Here is a 20,601-nt window from a genome sequence, read left to right as displayed (position 1 = left end):
ATAGGCATCTCTTCATGAATAGAGGTGCCACTGGGCCCATTGGCTTACGTTTTCTTTGGACAAAAAAACAAGATGTCGCCTTCGCACACTGGGACAGATTCCCAATCTAAGAAAACTGTTCTACTAAAGGAGGAAGAATCCCAGCTTCTTCGTCGGTGCAAATGTGAACATACTTCAGAGTTTTGCGTTGAGTCACAAATGACAACTAATCGTCCTGTTGGTATTTTCCAGTGTCACACCAGGATTGATGATAAACTCCCATCTCTTGATGTAAAGTTTCTCAAATAAGTATATCCTTGTTTTTCTTGTTTAAGCAGATCTTACTAGGAAGGCATTTTCAAAAACCAAACCTTCCTTCTCTTCTTCAGTTTCTTCCTAAGACGACATACTTCAGTTTCTTCTTCGTGTAAGGTGGTCTGGGCAATACTCGGGGTCACACTTTGTACGATGAAAAATCAATAGAGATACTATTTTGTAAACAGACGTCAGCAACCTTTGTTTTAATGATTATAGTGATTTTTGGTTTTTCTATTTTAATTCTGTTTTGGAATTTAGCATCAAAATAAAATGAAAAGAGGCTACAGTAATAACAATCACTATTTTGGAATATTTAGGAACCTGTTTTATTCACTGGAACAATGAGGAAAAATCTGGATCCCTTTAATGAGCATACAGACGAGGAGCTGTGGAGTGCCTTAGCAGAGGTAATTTATAAAAAGCTATTCTTTTAAACTTATTACCATCAGTATATATGTATATCTAGAACATTGCAGGTAATTAATGGGAACTTAACCAGTCTAACTGACTTTGTTAATCACCCAGGAGAACGTTGATGACGTGGGTACACTTAAAATACATGTATTGATGATGATGAAAATCAAAAATAAAATATCTCATGTTTTCATTGTAACTTTCTTCCTAGAATGCAAAGCCACTAGATACATGATCTTACTTATCTTCAGCAAAGCACAGGAAGTGCTGGAAGTTATATTTATGGGTTCAAGTTTGGTGACCAGTTAGCCTGCAACATGCATCTCACCTCTCTGTTCTTAGGGAGGGTCCACTAAATGGAGACGTAGTTTTCATTATTAACTGAAAGATAAATGACCTCATCCTAATAAAATGCTGTGACTTTTTATAACAAAGTGTTTACAAAGGTAAATAATACAACTAGACTGTGTAATAATTATTTTTGACAAACGTCATTTTAATGGTACTGAGTAAATGTAGGTAACAGGACCCTGGAACTTTTGCTAAGTTTTTATACTGACATACTCATTTCTAGAGGATTTTCTATCACTTGTGCAGTGTTTCCATTTGGACCACCTCTTTGAAATTCCTTGCTCTTGCATGGAAGGGCATGGAAGGCTTTTAGCTGTTAAGATGCTGTTGGTTTGTATATTTTAACACGAATCGTTCAGTGTATTTGCCCTCATTCTACAAATTGATTCCAAGCTCCTGGATGTCAGAAACCATATCAGACTTACAAACCTTCAAGAGACTTCTAATCCGTCATAGGACCTAATTCAGTCTTTTGCTTTTAAAAAGTCAGCTCTTAAGGGGCACCTGGATGGCTCCAGCATCCCATCCAACTGGACGTCAGTTCAGCGTCCAGCTCTTGACTTTGGCTCAGGTCATGATCTCACAGCCATGCGCTGGCATTGCAGAGTCTGCTTGGGATTCTCTCTCCCTTTCTCTGTTCCCTTCCTGCTCTCTCCCTCTCTCTCAAAAATAAACAAACCTTTAAAAAGTCCACACTTAATAAATAGGTACTAAATATTTGATCTCTGAGGAGCATGTGGCTTATTTATCTTTAAAAAAAAAAGTGCACAGATCCCAGTGACTGATCGCTCACATTGTTGTTTCCCTCCATGCGCTTGTCATTTAGGGTCACCCTTCCAGGGAACAGTCTGAAATCTTCCAGTTTGCAGGTGAGCTTTGACTGTGAGCAAGCAGAGTTGGAGGCCCGACAATTTCCTGCCAGTAACTCTGGTTTCCTAAGGCCTGTCGGCGCTGAGTCTTTACACACCCACCTTGCTTTCCAGTAACCGAAAGGATTTTATTTGCCTAAATTGGGCCGAATACTTCACCTTCTCCTTCCTGCTTAAAAGCACTTGATCTCTCATTTCACTTAAGTTTGTGAGTCTTTTCTCCAGTGAAATTCTAGAAGAGAAGAGGTATGCAGAACAACAGTTAGCCATCAAATCTAAGGAAAATTAGGACGATCCACTGCTCTTAAACTCCTCTGATAAGTTTAGTGGTGTAATTGTGACACACCTTAATAAAACAGGAATTACTGGTAAATTATTTTTCTCTTTGTTTCAGAGCTTGAGTTCTCTCCTCACAGATTCTCAGATAGTAAAATGACTCTAGAAACACATTGTTCCCAAACCATGAAGAAATGTTAATTAGGAGACAAACCCTATAAAAACTTAGAACTTTGATCGTCACTTGTATTTCATCTTATTTCTCCTGCCAAAATTGAAATAAAATTTAGTAGCCTGTTAGAATTCTAAAAGTGACATGAGGGAGGTGGTAATAGTAAGATCTACCTTTATTTACAACTACACGTGGAACTTCCTGTAAGTGGAAGTAAACATGACTGTTTAACAAAGGGGAGTGAGTGGTTTTTGTGTCTTCGTGTCTTGCTTCCGGAATTGACGTCATTGCTTCCATGCTGCCTCTCAGAGCCAGAAGTCATCCCAGAGTTGTGTTTCTCTAGGAATTACTTCTTCTTGACAAGTGTATGTTTTTCAACAAAAAGTTTGGTAGATTTTCTTAAAGCTTGGATGTATCATTGTATTTTACAGTGTGATTCCAGCTGTTTTAAGCATATATAGCTTCTGGAACACGTACCCGATGAAGGCAGCAAAACATAAACCTTGCCTATTTTGGGGGGTAATGATAAGTGATTTTCTTTCCTCTTTAGCTTTTCTGAATTCTCCAGATTTTCTCTAGTGCACTCTATTGCCTTTATCATCTGGATCGTACTTCTGGCAGATGAAATGCTAGAGACCTTTTCACAGTAGTTGTCAGGGTTTCATGATCCTTCTCAGGGAGGTTGGGGTCATTCTCCAGTAGGTCAGGGACCTTAGACTCTCCAGGCCTTTACACGATGGAGTAAGAATCATCCGTAAAATTGTACTCACGATGTAGTGTACGTGCATTTACCTGGAGGGATGCCACACAGAGGATTTGGCGTACAAGTGTAGTGCCATTCAGATTCTTCTGGATTTATCCTATTCAGTCTCCCCACCATCTCCTTGGCTCGGTGCGTCCCCTTATGTCTGAACCTGAGGACCATAACCAGTCCTTCTCTTTAATAGCAGCTCCCTCAAAGGTGGACTGGACACCCTGGTTAGCTGGTCTGCAAGGGATCCCAAACTAGAAACTGGAACCCAAACTGAATTAAAAGGAAAAGATTTTTTTTTAAAGTCTTCTTAGCTGTGTTTCCTCCTCTCTGGTGAGCTGGGGGTTCAGAAGGGAGGCATCATTGGCCATCTTGTCCAGGCTCTTTTTTCATCTATTGAAAAATAGCTATAAACCAAAGAAAGTTCATTAGAAATTAGTAGCAATTAGTGCACCTGCAAGCACCAGCAGTTCTTAAATACAAGTAACAACTAGAAATGAAGTAGTTTATTAGTCAGAGGCAAAAGATCATACCAGGTAAAACTCAGAAGCTCAGTGGTATGTTACTTCTTTAAAAAAAAAAAAAAAACTTTAATCCTGGGATATGCAATTAAGAGCATGGTACATTGGGGCACCTGGGTGGCTCAGTTGGTTAAGCACCCAGTGCTTGATTTCGGCTCACGTCATGATCTCACGGTTCATGGGTTTGAGCCTCATGTCAAGTTCCTCACTGACAGTGAGGAGCCTGCTTCGGATTCTGTCTCCCTCTCTCTCTGCCCCTCCTTTGCTCGCGCTCTCTCTCTCTCTCTCTCTCTCTCTCACTCAAATGAATAAACATTAACAATAATTAAAACAAGAGTATGGTACATCATGTCAGAACTGTGGAGAAATCGTCCAGTTATGTTCAACACTGATGGCATCTCTATTAGAATACGGGTACCTCCCATCATACAGGAAACCAAGGCCAAGAACTCTGAGCACCATCAGTCTATATGTGGGGATGTAATTCGGCTCGTGCTTTCCTGACACATTGCATTTGCAGTTTCCCCTGGGCCCTGCATTTTGGTAAATGGGCTCTCCCTTCATTCAGTCTTGGCTTAGTTCTAACAAAAGCCCTTGCCCACCTGTTGAGGGCATTTCAATGTCTCTTCTCTTTCCGGCCTGCATCAGCCTTTCTTCTTTAAAAAATAAGAAAGTTCCACAAAATGTGGAGCTCATTGGACATCGATGTTAACCTTCTGTGAAGGTGCTGGCACCTGGTAGATTCAGTCCACATCGTATGGGATGATGGAAATGGGTATCTTATAAATTCAGTTTATTATTTTCAATTTTGCTTCAGTTAATTATTTTCCTAAGCTTAAAAATAATCTGAAGTACTCTATACTGAGATCATTTTGAATAGCAGTATTTGACCTGTTTTTCTTAAACGATAATTTTTAAATTAAATGCTATGTACATCTTAAGAGATTTTTTTAGTATTTATTTTTGAGAGAGAGAGAGAAACAGCATGAGTAAGGGAGAGGCAGAGAGAGAGGGAGACCCAGAATCCGAAGCAGGCTCCAAGCTCTGAGCTGTCAGCACAGAGCCCGACACAGGGCTTGAACTCACAGACAGTGAGATCATGACCTGAGCCGAAGTCAGATGCTTACCTGACAGAGCCACCCAGGCACCCCATACATTTTAAAGTACAACGTTATGATATCTTGAAGCTACATAGTTGTAAAAATTACATTTCTTTTACAGTGACATTTAATAAGAATGGTATTGCATAGATTATCTATATGGATTTATTTTCCAGTTTTTAAGGGAACAGTTGTTACAAAATGAGATACACTTGTATATCTCATTCACATATCCAATAAATACCCATCAAGAGAGCTTTTTAGAAAGGCATTGTGGTAGATTCTAGGACCCTTGCAGCCATTAAAATTGAAACAGTACTCTCTTGGAGCTTAAAATCTTGTGGAGAAGGTGGAACATAAAGCCAGTGCATATGTAATCAAGCTTCTGTACTGATACAGTCAATGAGGAAAAATAACACAGAACATGAATGGAGGCAAACTGACCACATTATGGGTAGATGATATCTGTTGATTTCTTACTTTGTATCAAATACTGTTGGAAACTCTACACCTACTGACTCGTTTTATATTCCAACGTTAGGAGGTAGACACCTTTAGAATTATTTACTTACAAGTCAGGAAGTTAAGATCGAGAAAGTTCAGGAACTTGCCCAATGGCAGAGCCAGACAGTACTCGTGCCCAGGCAGTCTGGCTTCAAGGTCCCAATTTTTATTTAAAAATTTTCAGGGGCACCTGGGTGGCTCAGTCGGTTAAGCATCCAACTCTCCATTTGGGCTCAGGTCATGACCTCACAGTTCATGAGATCAAGCCCTGTGTCACTGACGTGCAGAGCCTGGTTGGGATTCTCTTTCTCAAAAATAAACAAACTCCCCCACTCGTTGCACACTCTCTCAAAAATAAATAACCTTTAAAATAAAATATAAAATTCTGAGTCACAAGGAAGTAGAAGTAATAGTAGCATGAACACACATGTACCCTTCACCTAGATTCACTGGTTAATATATTGCCGCATTTCCTTCCTCTCTGCTGTAGTCTCTATGGTGCTGAACTTCTGGAAAACAAGTTGCCAAAAGTTTCAGTATAAGTTGCAATTCATCCTTAGATATATACCTTATAAGATTAAGGACATCTTCCTGCATAATCATTATCTCACTCAAACAGAGTGGTAATATTTTACTATCAGGTTTTCAGATTCCCCAGTTTTAACTCCACTTCCTGTGTTCTGCCTCTCTCTCTCTTTTTTCTCGGTTCTAATACTTATAACTTGAATGTGTGAAAGCACAACAGAGGGCCTTCATGTTTGTATTATTCTTATAATCAACCCTGATTCATAAATGAAGAAATGAGTGTTTCAGAAAAGAGTGTTTTCTGGAAAACATGTTTATTCTTCATCAGGCAGATATGGGCAACCCAAGGGAGGATCAAGAACCAGATTAGTGGTGAACTGTCATCTGAGTCAGGAGCAAGCATGAGGTTCTTTCTTCAGCCAGGCTTTCCACATATTACTAAAGTCAGCTCAGAAGGAAGAGCTGATAAAAAGCCTTGATCAGTTCCTTCACCTGGGGTGTAGATCGATGAATGGGTGCCATAAAAAGAATCACCCATGAGCCCCCCTTACTAGTAGTGGAAGAGGTTGACTAAGTGGACATCTTCCACTTCATAATTTTCAGTGCAAGGACTGGCCCCTATCATCTACATCTTCCACTTTAGATTGTATATATATATATACATATATATATACACACCTTTCATGCTAATGCTGAGTACCATATTGAGTCCTAACTAAGATTGCCCATTTCTGGGGATTGGACTTCAATCAAAAGCCCAATAATTCCATTCACAGAAGTACTTCAGCATTTAGGATGTTGTTAAACCTGTGTTTCGTCATTTGACGTTGCAGTCCTGTGTCCCTGCTTATTGGCCATCACTCTTTCATCCATTGGTCTCTTAATTTGAAGCGCATTTACTCTCCGTTCTTTAACTCCCCAGGGGAGCCTGAGTTTGATTTTGTTCTATAAAATTTCCCTAAACAAGTATTCACTGAGCTGAGCTGTACCGCTCTGTATGGTATCAGATTATCTTTGGTGTTTAAAATTAAAAGTTTGTTTCTTTAAACTTACAATGTTTATGAAGATAGATTAATATAAGCACTATCTAAACTCAAAGTCTGGGGGAAATAAGATGTGATGTTGTGCCCTGTTTTTCATGAGTTTTCATTCACTGCAAAACATTTATTAGATTGAAGTAAATGAATTTGGTCTCACAGTATGAATTAAATCTGGGAAAGAGCCATCCTCAGGTTCCAGGTTTGCTAATATATGAGATGTGCTCTGCCATTGTTTGAATTTTTTTTAACTTTATTTATTGATTTATTTATTTATTTTAAATATTTTTATTTATTTCTAGGAGAGAGAGACAGCATGAGCAGGGGAGGGTCAGAGAGAGAAAGGGAGATACAGACTCTGAAATAAGCTCCAGGCTCTGAGCTGGCAGTCGGCACAGAGCCCGACGCGGGGCTCGAACCCACGAACCGCGAAATCATGACCTAAGCGAAAGTCAGACGCTTAACTGACTAAGCCACCCAGGCGCCCCGAATTTTTTTTTAACTTTAAAACCTTCCAAAATGATAAAGTGCTGACAAGATTATACCTTTAGAGAACCTTCCTTTCTGCAATAATTAAAAAAAAAAATTTTTTTTCTTCCCTTCTAACTCCTATAGAACTAACTCCTATACAAAATGTATTTTTGGGAAACTTGACTCAACCATAACAATCCTTCTAACTTTCTTAAGTGTTTAGACTACATTGAGGAAAATAGCTTCATTTTTTGAGGGATTTCCTTAATTAATCCCAAGAGAGAGGTTCTTTGTGGACATCATGTGGCAGGGATGGGGGACCCTGAGGTGATTTCACCAACTTTACTGAGGTATAATTTACATACCAGAAAATTCCCCCATTCTAAGTGTGATTCAGTGACTTTGGTAGATTTGTAGTTAATCATCGTAGCAATCCAGTTGTAGAACATTTCCGTCACCACCCCAGAATTCCCTCGTCTGCTTACAGTTAACCCCCTGCCCCCGGCAACCACCGTTTTTGCTTTTTGTCTCTATAAATTCCTACTGTTACCTTTTATCTAAAAGTTATGAAGGAACATTTTTAATTATTCCATATTTTATCTTGAGAATAGCATTATTTAACATATTATATTCTCAATGCATGAACAGACGATGCCTGCTGATGGCAACAGAGAAGAGTCTTGACTCCCATTAAGCTTGTGTTCCTGGGGCATCAGGGTGGCTCAGTTGGTTGGGTGTCCAACTCTTGGTTTCAGCTCAGGTCATGATCTCACAGTTTGTGAGTTTGAGCCCCACCTCGGGCTCTGTGCTGACAGCAGGGAGCCTGCTTGGGATTCTGGCTCTCTCCCCTTCTCTCTGTCCCTACCCTGCTTGTGTGCTCGTTCTCTCGCTCAAAATAAACTTAACAATTTTTTTTACAAAAAAAAAAAAGCATGTGCTCCTAAGTCAGAGAATCGTTCTGGCCTGAGTCAATGCGACCATCTTTCTCAGTAGACAGTAATTAGAAGTAACTCAGCCATTCGCGTGACTGGACACTTAAGACACGTAAGAAGAACGAGAACTTCAGAGTCCTTGTGTCTAGCGGGCTTGTCTGCATCAGTACTACTTTGTTTAGGAAGATGTCTTTCTTTCTGCGTCCACAGGTACAGCTTAAAGAATGCATTGAAGATCTTCCTGGCAAATTGGACACCCAATTAGCAGAATCAGGATCAAACTTCAGTGTCGGACAGAGGCAGTTGGTGTGCCTCGCGAGAGCCATCCTCAGGAAAAACCGAATATTGATCATTGACGAAGCGACAGCAAATGTAGATCTGAGGTAGGGAACTGAGGCCCATGAACCTTGGAATCCAAATTTTAAATGTGGTAAATGGGAAACATTGAATGACGCTGAGAAATGTCTCTAGGGACTCACTCTGTCCAAAGAGATCTTTGGTAATGTTACTTTTTGGAAAACAGGAAGAAACCAAAAGAAGTTATAAGGTGATAATGATATTATTAGGCATCCTAAGAAGCTAGATCCATCAAATCAACTCCTGATAGTTTCAAGCAATTGGAGGGAAGCATATTAAATAATGTTATATGCAAAACGGAATATTTCCGAATAGATTTTTTTAATATTCCGTTTTTCAAGAATGATATCATGTTTTTGATTTTTAAAAGCATTATTAAAATGTCATATGATTGGGGCGCCTGGGTGGCTTAGTCGGTTAAGCGTCCGACTTTCGCTTGGGTCATGATCTCACGGTTCGTGGGTTCGAGCCCCGCGTCGGGCTCTGTGCTGAGTGCCAGCTCAGAGCCTGGAGCCTGTTTCAGTCTGTGACTCCCTCTCTCTCTGACCCTCCCCTGCTCATGCTGTCTCTATCTCTCTCCTAGAAATAAATAAATAAAACATTAAAAAAAAAAAAAAATTTTTTTTAAATAAATAAATAAATAAATAAATAAATAAAATGTCATATGATTGTTTTAAGGCGTATGTCTGTTTCTCCTGTCTTTACTAAACTAAATCCAATTTTTTTGCTTCCAGAACTGATGAGTTAATACAAAAAAAAATCCGTGAGAAATTTGCCCAGTGCACTGTGCTGACCATTGCACATAGGTTGAACACCATTATTGATAGTGACAAGATAATGGTAAGACCCTCACCTATGGCTTTCCAGTTTTTTTCCATTTATGTTCAGGATTTCAACTTAACCTTCCTTATACAACCTGATAGAAACCTCTAATAAGTTCATTTTCTGTTAATTTTTCCTCTCATTCCTTATAGTGACTCAGGTACTTAACTATACCTTCAGAATGTGCTATTACATAATATAATTATTTCATATTTTCATATTAAAAGTTTATTTGAATTGTCCTTTTCCTATGAGATGGCAACCAGGAAAATCTTTCAAATCCAAGATCTGGCCTCTTCCTTCAAAGGGGTAAAATAGTCCATCTCACTGTGTCATAGTTGTTTCAGTATTTTGGATTCTCTTAACCAAAAAATTACCCTTTCATTTAGGGTGCCAGAAGGTTATAGAGTAAATTGCAGAATTTCTTGGCTGCCAGGGTGTTCACAAGATATGCTGACAGAGGGGAGTCTATGAGGGGAGAAGCCCCAGTCAGAAACACAAAGTATTTCAACAGAAAGGATTTAACGTAGGAGATTTAACATAGGAATTGGAAGGCTGGAAAACACAAAGGGAAACACTGGGGTAATAATTTTAGGAAGCAGGTACTGAGCTCCAAGACAGATCTCCAAACCTAAGAACTCAGAGAGAGTCCCTAAAGACTCATGCTTAGATCTCTAAGGAGAGCCACTGCCCAGCCTCTGGTCACATTGATGAGGGACTATGATGAGGTCGGTTCTCTATGTGTGTTCTAATGGAAGACAGGGGCTGGTGCCAGGTCCCAGGCCCCAGGCGATGTTACAGGAGCTGCATAGGCCATGGTGGCCATTTGCTCTGTGTTCCACCTTCAGTCCCCCCACCTCCACCTCTAGTTGGTGGAACCCAACAGAGCACCAGTTGGCCAAAGCATCTTTGGAATGTGGTTTGCAGAAAGCCAGCCCCAGCATGTGAGGTGAGACTGTAGGAAGAACGGTGGATCTGGGGCTGAGAGACTAGATGACCAGGCAGCAGATCTCTTACCAGCACAGCCAGGGACTGCACACAAGGCAGGCTTCAAGCTTTGGTCTCTGGAAATCTATCTAGTATCTTCCAGGTTTGAGTGGCATTTCTTTCTTAGTAATTCAGTCTTTCCTTCCTTTTTTCTCCCTCCCTTTTCTCTCACCCCATCCTCCTCTCTTTTTCCTTTTCCCTCTGTTCCTTGCCCAATTTCTATTATCTTAGGATGTGGCTTTATATGGTGATAAGGAAGCCATCCCTCACAGGAAAACCCTTTGGCTACAAATAAGCCCAAGGAATGCAAGTATTATTTTCAGGCTCACTCCTAATCTGGCAAAAGGCTGATTTTCATCTGCCTTGTGGATGCTGACCGTTGTTACCAGACACCACGGTATCCAGTGATGCTCTGACTAGTGATGAGGAAGTAAATAAAGAAGGGCTACACAGTGCATGAGAGGCAACAGATAGGGTTAACCATGTTTTCGATGGTCTGCCCTAAGCAGGTTAATAATCAGTAATACTAAGCTTCCTTATATCCAGTGAAAACAGAGCTGTCTCTTTTGACTCTTTGGGCAGTTTCTGGAATATTCCCTCCCACCCTGCTTCACATGCATTGTCAGATGGGATCATGAGTGGGGGCAGTGGGAAGATCCCAGACTCTCCACAGTGAAGCAGTGCCTTCAACCTCGGTGCTCCCCAGGCCCGGACATGGCCAGGAATGGGCTCTGACGAGGCTGACGGTAGGAGCTGGGTATCCCTGCCAGAGGGATGCTGGAGGCGTCAGGCAGCATGGCTCATGTGGACTAGGCAACACTGTAGGAAGCAAGCCAGTCCAGCAGACTTTTGTGAGCTACCGTGTGACATTCCATGATGGCAGGACAGTGACGCTTAGATTCCAGAAATGTTGTGTGGCATCGAGTAGCCTCAGTCCTTCATTTTGCGTTCTTGAATGGTAACTGGAAAAATAACCTTTCCTTTCTGTTTACTACCTGTCACTTTGTTCTCGTCTCTCAGCTTTGTATTTCACAGTGTCCCCAGAAGCATTCTCCTTCCGCAGTAAGTGAATGATGCTGGAAGCTTCCCTGTTTGGAGCGCTTTGCTAGGCGTTGGGTGTGGCGGCGGAAAGCTGGCTTGATCTCTAGCTCCGGGGGAGGGGGCCACCTTCAAATCAAACTGTTGCTCCTAAATGTAGATTTATGTCAAGGTTTTGGTATTACAACATTTTGGTGGTAGTAGCTTCTTTTTATCATCTCATTCTTAGAAATACTGTCACCTTGGAATGTGGTATTGTTTAGGGAAACAGCAGAGGACAGGATTTGGCAGACTTGTCAGCTGGTCATTCCTAAATCTTTTTTTTTTTTGGTCATTCCTAAACCTTACCCATCAGCATTTGACCCACAGATGTGAGCTTGTGTATCCCCTTACCCAGTCCTTTTCATTGCCGTTAATGAAGTATGACTGTGCGTTCAATGCTTCACTTATGACTATCTCTTGATAAATTTCAGGAAGCTCAGATTTTTCTCTCTTGGCCAGGGTCTCTGTCCAAATTCTTAATGTGGTTTTGCAAAGCAGTTTCCAGTCCCTCCTGCGTCCTTTCTAACCTGGCCCCACTGTGCTCTCTCCTTAAAGAGAGAGTTAAAATCGTGTATTAAAACTGTCAGTTGTCTTTTGGTTCGACTGGATGTTGGTGGCTTAGACTAAGGTGCCAGCAGTGGAAATGGTGAGATGGTTGGATTCAGGGCAGATAAACGACAGTGTGATGGGCTGAACCTGGGGTGAGAGGGAAGGGGCCGGAGATCTGGAGGAGGTGGGGAGACTGAGGGAGAAGTCAGGTGCAGACAGGAAGTGCAGGGTTCCCTTTAGATTCTGTGACCTGTGCTGGGAAGGACGTTATTTTCTGTGGTGGCCTCTGCATGTTCCCACGGGGTTGCAGCTCCGGTGATGGGGGGGGGGACCTTCAGTCCAGGGCCCCCTGGCCGAGAGCTCATCGGGGACATCATGGGCAGGTGAACTTGGCCACCTGCTTACATCTCGGTCAGAGCTGGATTTGGTTTGCTGACTCGAGTCCTCTGACGGAATGGCGGGATCAGACCTCGGGATCCAAGCTTCTTCATCAGAGAATGGTCCTTTGTGCTCCGTCTACTCCAGGGGGAGACCTTCTGTTTTATTCTAGAGCATCTGATTACCAGTTGGCTTTTAGTCTAGCAAAACACCAGAAATAATGTTCCTTCTTGAACTGTTGATTTTTGGAGCAATCTTTTTTTTTTTTCCTTGCTGGCTTTAGAAATACCCATTTCCTGGGGCGCCTGGGTGGCTTAGTCGGTTGAGTGTCTGACTTTCGCTTAGGTCATGATCTCGCGATTCGTGGGTTCGAGCCCCGCGTCGGGCTCTGTGCTGAGTGCCAGCTCAGAGCCTGGAGCCTGTTTCAGTCTGTGACTCCCTCTCTCTCTGGCCCTCCCCCGCTCTCGCTCTCTCTCTCTCTCTCCTAGAAATAAATTAAAAAAAAAAAAAAGGAAAAAAAGAAATACCCATTTCCTTTCCAAAAAACAAGTGATCTTCTGTTCTGTTACTCTGAAAGCTTTAGGGACGTAAAGAAGAGTCAGTCAGCGGCAAGGCCTACCGCTCCAGAGGGTGGTGGCCGGTGCCCGTGGGGAGGGGCTGGGGAAGTGACGGATGCTAATAAAGGGCATAACCACAGCCTCGTCGTTGTAGAGTCGTGTAATTGCACGCACGCACGGTGTCATAATTACATTTTGTTGCACTGGTGAATACTTCTGCACAAAGACGTATGGATATGGTTTTGTTTACTGTAAGTAAATCAAACAAAAGGCTTGTTGGGAAACAACTGTGACCTAATTAATAGCTTTGTTTATGTGTTGGCTCTCCAAAGGGATTTACCCAGTTTTGGTTCATTAAGCACCATTAATGTGTTAGGCTTAGAATTCTATTTTACAAAGATGTTCTCTCAATTTTAACTTTATTAAACATGATGTAGTCATAATGACAGCTAATTTAATCTTCCTCGTGTGCTCCGTTGCCACAAAACAGTGGAGCAAGACAGACAAATTAGAAATCCTCTCTCTCCTAAGACTCACCACTATCTTGGCGCTAAAGCCAGCTGTTTTCCTGTAGTCTCAGGATTAGCCGGTTACTTGTGACCTGCCGTCGCTTCAGCTAGTGGCACAGCCATTTTCTCTTGTCTCCATGTCCCCTCGGCCCTCCCAGCACCCCCGATTGTCCCCGGCGGCGGCCGCGCAGGAAACACAGGCACACATGCAGCCGCTCTAACGTCACCGCCGCCTGCTCTCAGCCTGGTCGCTCTCAGGACTTTGGGGTCCAGGGAAGGAGAGCGGGGGGACCGAGAGACCCAGTCTCCACCTCTTCCGCTTATGTGCCGTCTTACACTTCCCTAATCTTTACCTTTCTTCCTAAACTCAAGCTCCTTTTCAGGAGAGTTTTTCCCAGAGAAATCGAACCCAGCCACTGCTGTAACATACTCCCCGGGAAAAGCACAAAAACGCCTCACAGCTACCTGGAGTTTTATTCAAATTCGGTTTTTCACCGTCATGGAACTTTGACTAAGCCTCCATCTCAGAACATCTCAGAAGAGGAATGCTCCTTAAAAAATACACCAGGAGATTTCTACTCCTGTTTTCAGAGGGGAAGATAACTAACATGAAGGTTGAAAACAGTCTGGGAGAAGAGATACTTCAAGAGAAGGAGGTGTGTGGAATTTGGGGGGACAGTAGCAGGAATTTGGGGGAACAGCAATGGCGGAAACTGTGGCCTGGCCTTCATCTTCCCCAGGTGACAGCGATTGACCATTTCAAGACCTATGAAAAGATTTCAAGGACCACTTGCCGCAGTATCTTATTACAGAGAAAATCACAGGCATCCACCTTACCGGTGATGGACCCAGCCCAGCTTCCAAGCTTGGAGGACTGTCCCCGTGCTCCTGTGTCACCGGCCACCTAAAGCAGATGTCTGGAACTCAGCTCTTCCCACTCGGCTTGCTGTTAATTGGGCGTCCCTCCCTGGCTTGTTGCCACATTGAAAACGTCTGGGCCTCTCCTTCTTGTGGTCAGGTTCCTCTTTCACCCCGCCCTGCACACCCCTCCCCAGCCGCCTCTCCCTGCGGCCACCCCACCGTCACCGATATACAGCATCCTGCTGTTTAAAATGGATTAGATTCTTTTGCAACGGGTCCATTTAATTTTTACATCTAGGACAGCTCCCTGCCGTATCTGCAGATATACAGGCCTGATAAGCACATCTTCATGGAGTTTATGTAACTGACTGATGCATTCAATATAATGGATTTTTCCTTAACCAGCTAGAGAGCAGGACTGATTGGAGGCCTGCGTTCCTGGAGAGAGCCCGGCCCCCGGAGCTTGCTCTCCCACCGGTTTGAATGTGTGGTTCTCGTTTGTAGTTTAACTTGGGTCATGGGGGCACCGTGGGAGGTCACAGGAGACTTTTCCTACGGATACGGAGGGTGTTAAAGATAAAAACTCAAAATGATACCTGTTTTTCTGTACATAAGGAGAATTTGGAGGGGCGCCTGGGTGGCTCAGTCAGTGAAGCGTCCGACTCTGGATTTCGGCTTAGGTCATGATCTCAGGGTTCGCGAGGTCTCCTGAGATGGAGCCCCACGTCAGGCTCTGTGCTCACAGTGTGGAGCCGGCTTGGGATTCTCTTGTCTCCCTCTCTCCCTGCCCCTCCCCCACTCGTGCATGAGCACGTGAGTAGTCTTGCTCTCTCAAAATAAATTAACACTAATAAAAATTGGAGTTGCTTTATGTGCAGTTATAAAAGACCTGGAATCTTTGCTGAAACCAGTCAGTGTAAAGGCTAAGTGTGTTCAGTTCTGTTCCGGAACTCTCCGTCTGCACCCCCAGGGGCTCTGTAGCGCCTGGCCTGAGTCATGGCGGCTCCTCACCCTTGTTTCCGCCAGTGCTCCCTCCTCTCTGAACTGCCCCTTCGCTCCCCTCTTTTCTGATGTACGACATATGTGAGTTTCAAGCCTCCGTCCTCCAGCCTGGTCGGCCAGTCCCTCATGGGCCGCTCCCTCCTGCCCACCCGCCAGCCTGATGTATGCTGCCCTCTGTCATCCCCGGATCCCACCCCCGGAGGGGATTCCCAGAGCGCTGTCCAGACTCACTCCCCACCTGATCCCACCCTGTGGTCCTGTCAGACTACACGGTTGGGCAGCCACCCTGTCGTGCCTCGAATTTAGTTTCCTTTGTACGTAACTTTGAGCCAGTAGGGTTGCACATCTACTACTCATCACGGGCAGAGCCACGGCCCGGAGGTGCCACGGAGGACAAGGGAAACTGTACTCCTGCCCGTGAGGAGTCGACAGGCTCACCTCCAGGCCCCCTGTGCTCTCTCTTTTTCTTGCATTATGGTCACTTGCAGTCTTTCTTCTCTCTCTCTCTCAGTATAGGCTCCCAGAAGTCAGGGGCCGTGACTTAAATCTCTTGTGCCTCTTCCCCAGCAGCCACCGGAATGACGCGAATGCCGTTGAGTATGCGATGTTTGCTGAACAAATTCGGGAATTAATGAAAGTTTACCTATTTTCCTCAAATGTGTTTTTGCCACGTATTGCTTGCTCTTTATTAATCCTGAAAGATTAATAAAATTGGCTTTCTTTTTCTGTGAGTATCTACCAGGCACACAGTAAATAATTTGAGCCCTGAGTATAATAAAAATGCAGTGGGGAATGTTTACTTTTGGAGGCATATTTTCTTAAGTTATACAAAGTTAATGTAAGATATTATCCATATGGAAAGGTATCTTAGAAAATTGAAGTTAGAGGCGCCTGGGTGGCTCAGTTGGTTAAGCATCTGATTTCGGTCAGGTCGTAATCTCAGAGCTCGTGAGTTCCCACCCCGCGTTGGGCTCTGTGCGGATAGCTCAGAGCCTGGAGCCTGCTTCGAATTCTGTGTCTCTCTCTCTATATATCCATCCCTTCCATGTTCATGCTCTGTGTGTGTGTCTCTCTCTTTCTCTTAAATAAATAAACACTAAAAAAAAAAAAAAAGGAAAATTGAAGTTAAAATTCTCATCTCCCTTATTTTGTATCTGCTAATAATAAATAATCTAAATGCCTTTCTCTGGGAACTCACACGGAAAGAATAGGGGTTCAGACCTGGGTTTGAATCCCGCTTCCACCATCTACTGATTCCGTAGCCTCAACCAGGTTGCCTAACATGTCTGCACCTCAAGCTTCATCTCCAGCTGTGAGTTTCTGGGCAGAATGTGTCTCGCTCATCTTTGAATTTCCTGTACCTAAAACAGTGCTTTGATATTAGGTGTCAGTATTTCCTGAATGGATAGAGGGGAGAATGGAGGGTAAGAAGGAAGAAATGATAAATAGGTGGGTAGATGGACGATGGATGGAAGGAAGGACATTACATTATGTACCCTGTCTCCCTTGAGAATTAGCAGCGATGTCTACAAAGCATGTACTAGAATGAGTGTTCAGTCCACAGCTTTTTTTCCTTTCCAAATTCAAAAGACCACTATTTTAATTATGAGGTGATTTTTAAAAATATTATCTTAAGGTAGTCAGTCTTTGTTCCATTGCATTTATATTTAATACTCCTAGTATTAGACCTCAAAGTATTTTGACCAGAATAATCTTTTGGTCATTTATATTGTTAACCCTATGGCTTTTTGAGAGCATTGATTTTTTTTTTTTTTTTTCCTGGCTCTGCCTTTTCAAATACTGGTCAATTCTGAGAACTCATCCAGTGACATTTGCGTGTTTTTAGACAATATGAAAGAAAATGGGAAAATGTGCTATTCGTTCAGATTTGAATAAAGTAGGAAGGTAGCAAGGACAAAATATCAGTAAATACTTTCATTCTATTAAAAATGACATGAGGTCTTTATAGTTGGAGAACTCCTTTTCCACCAGCTCTGGTGATTTTTAGAAGTTGTTGCTTTTGCAGAATAGCAAGTTCTTCATTGTATGAAGTAATTTGATTCACTTATTTACTTAGTCTTCAGCATGAGAGAAACCTGTATTTTACAATTGCTTTTTTTCTTCTTCAGCATCAGGAGGAGTGGCTATGCTCCGTAATGCTATGCTTAAGTAAAATTACACATTTGGGGCATCTAAATTGGATGCCAAATTATAGGACATTTTAATTATTATGTGGATGTGACAGATTCAATTATTCTTGGACTCTTTTGAGAAAGCTGCCCTTAGCAGTGATTCATGGTAGTAAACAAAAGATTAACAGGAAAATGTCCGTTATGAGACTTAATAAATGTTTCCGATTAAATACCACGGGACAGAATTAACTGCAATACCTAGATGTGGACAAAGAGCTTGTGTCCGGCTTAAGAGTTCCAGAATATTCCCTGAAGATACATCTACTCTAAATACAGCCTAAATGAAGACCTAAGTACCACTTAACATCAGAACTGGTTTCCTAGGTACATCATCTGGGCCAATTGTTTCAGACCCTTTTCTTCCCTCCCAAACCATTAACCAGAGCTACTAATAAGTAGAAATGCAGAGTTAAGAGCCCCTTCCTCTCCCTTTCAATTTCCAATTAGTGGACATATTAATGAGCAATAAAATGGCTTGAAAAGCAGGCAGCTGAAGAAAGAGAGGGAAGGAAGCAGGAAAGATAATTGTGAAGACAGATACTCAGATCCTCCACAATTGAGATTGGGCCGCCCCCGTGCGCTGTGCGGACCACGATCACTGGAATTTGGAGCTCAATTTCTTAATTACTTCTTTAGTCTTATCCAGAGAGAAAATTGGATTTCTAGAGATTTCTTCTGTGCAGAGCAATTATGCTAAAGCTGCTTAGGGAGCAGCTCTTTTAGCCAGCCTTTCACTCCCAGAATAATCAGCTCCAACCAAAGCCAGCCTCGGGACGCACCTCAGTCTCGCCAACAGGGATATTTTGTCCCCTCTCACCAGCTGACATATTCCAGGACCCTCAAGAAATTCCAGAAGCATATACTCCTTTTCCAAGTATTGCTCAGATTCTGTCAGACTGGCTTGGCAGTTAATTTGCTCTCAGGTCACTGCCATCTGGTCTGTATGACATCACCCTACGTTTCAGAAAAATTGAGTTTGATTTTCTTAAATCAAGAAATTTCCCAACTCTGAATGTATGTATAAATAGCCCTCCAAGCTGAGAGTCTGAGAGCTAAAAGCACTAATAACAACCCAAAATGCCTTTGGCAGAATATAAAACGCCACAGGACTGCTGAGTGCCCATAATCATAGTCTAAAACTTTCATTTTCTCCCTTTCCTATAACATTATAATAATAAAAGGTCGGGCTAGGCCTTTGTCTGCCTAGTAAAACAGGGTAATCAAGCCATTTAAACACCAGGCAGGCCTACCACCCAAATGGCTTCTCGCTATTCTCCTTCTCCGGCCCCTTTCCGAAATATTGTCTGGGTTATAATATGTTACTGCAAAACATTGTGTGCTAATGGGTTTCTTTCTGCTGATTAACAGGTTTTGGATTCAGGAAGACTCAAAGAATATGATGAACCGTATGTTTTGCTGCAGAACGAAGAGAGCCTGTTTTACAAGATGGTGCAGCAGCTGGGCAAGGCCGAGGCCGCTGCCCTCATCGAGACGGCGCAACAGGTAAGCGGGCCGCGAGGGGCGGTAATTACAGCCCCGCTCAGCCCTTCACGCCTCGCGATCTGGCACGAGGGGTGCTCTAACAAGCACCCTGTGCCCTTTCCAATTATAAGCCTTCGGAGACGGCGCTTCATGACTGGGTCTTAACCACACGTCCCAGGTTGAAGTCAGGTCTGCAGAGAATCTGCAGAATTGGCGGGGGAGGGGGACGGGGGGGGTATGGGGGGCGTCGCAGGCTCACATGGGGGCGCTAGGGGGTTGGGGGCACTCCGGGGCGCGGGAGAGAGCGTGCAGATTCTAGAGAGGTTTCACATGTTGAACTGCGTGCTTTCCGAGGCTCGTGTGGCACAGAACTTTCACATTTTGCAGGCCCCGTTACATTTCATTCTGATTGGTGCGCACATTTGAGTTGCAAGTACGGTCAAGGCACATCCAGGCAATTTTGAGAGTTTGAGAAAAAAGAATGGGGGATGTTGTCCATTGGATGTAGAAAGATCTAGCAGGGAAATGCGTAGGTGGCTTTTCTGTTTTATAATTTGCAAAGAAAACCACAGGATACTGACACTTCTTGCCCAGGTGTCTGGTTTAGAATAAGGCCTCATCACCCCCTTGTGCTTCCTCTGCCTTCCAGAGGATGAAATGGTCATTGGGCTCATCAAGAATCTGTGTTACCTTGGGGCGCCTGGCTCCCGCTCTGTCTCTCTCTCTCTTAAAAATAAGCAAACATTAATATTAAAGAGAAAAGAGCATCTGTGCTACCTTAATGCTGGAGTCTGAGTGGCGGTTGGAGATTTACAAAGCATTTTCACAGAGATGATGTGTGCGAAAGTTCTAAGCACTGGACATGGTGCTCCGTGAATAACATTCAGATTATCTGGTATCTTTCCAGTAATAGTAATGTAGTTTCTCATTCTGCACCTGTGGTATGAAAACCGTGGCCTGGCTTAAGGGACTTAGCCAATGTCCTGCAGCCACCTGTAACTGAGACAAGGTGGGAGTTGGCCTGTTGGAAGAAAGCAAGGAAAGTCAGAGGTTCTTGCCCCTTGAGGTGTGTGGTTGGGATGGAAAGGGACCGGTAGTCTTCTTGAAGCTCTCCATCAGAAGTGTTTATCCCTGGGCATTATAACTATAGGTGCATTTTTCTTTTCATCCTTTTCTGCATTTCCCCGATTTTCACTGCAAGAAAAAAATTACTCATATCTTAAGTATCTATTAAAGACAATAGTAGAAAATCCATCCCAGTATCTAACAGCCTGTGCATGGGAGAGATTTATCCGAAGCACAGCTTAAATTCTCTTCTCTCACTGTTTCATCTCATCCCTCCAACTCAGGAATAAAGAGCTGTAACTGCCAGTGTTTATAGAGCATTCCTTTAAATCCTGCTTCCTCCTCCGAAACCGTTCGGTGAATGTGTGTGCGCGCACAGCATCTTGCTGGGGACTAACAGTCGTGTCAGGTGTGTCCCTTAGATGTCCCCAGTGTAAACCCGAGAGTGAGAAGAGCAGAGATGCTCTGTTTCTGTGCTGAGCAATTTGGAGGCGCGGGATGACGCTTGCCACGCACCGTGCTGGCGTGTCGGTGCTCTTG

General features: G+C 43.2%; 1 protein-coding gene across 1 annotated transcript in view; it reads left to right on the top strand.

The window, feature by feature from the left end:
• Positions 1-20,601, top strand: part of ABCC4 (ATP binding cassette subfamily C member 4) — a 259,478-nt gene that overhangs the window by 226,248 nt on the left and 12,629 nt on the right. Inside the window, exons 27-30 of the mRNA XM_039245707.1 lie at positions 615-704; positions 8,431-8,603; positions 9,312-9,417; positions 18,883-19,017. Coding sequence (XP_039101638.1) covers positions 615-704; positions 8,431-8,603; positions 9,312-9,417; positions 18,883-19,017 — 504 coding nt within the window. The remainder of the gene's footprint in view (positions 1-614; positions 705-8,430; positions 8,604-9,311; positions 9,418-18,882; positions 19,018-20,601) is intronic.

This window comes from Hyaena hyaena, unplaced genomic scaffold (assembly GCF_003009895.1).
Source record: "Hyaena hyaena isolate Hyena2069 unplaced genomic scaffold, ASM300989v1 scaffold_263, whole genome shotgun sequence".
Lineage (NCBI taxonomy): Eukaryota > Metazoa > Chordata > Mammalia > Carnivora > Hyaenidae > Hyaena > Hyaena hyaena.
The sequence above is the reverse complement of the archived record's forward strand: the minus strand, read 5'-3'. Positions and strand labels throughout refer to the sequence as shown.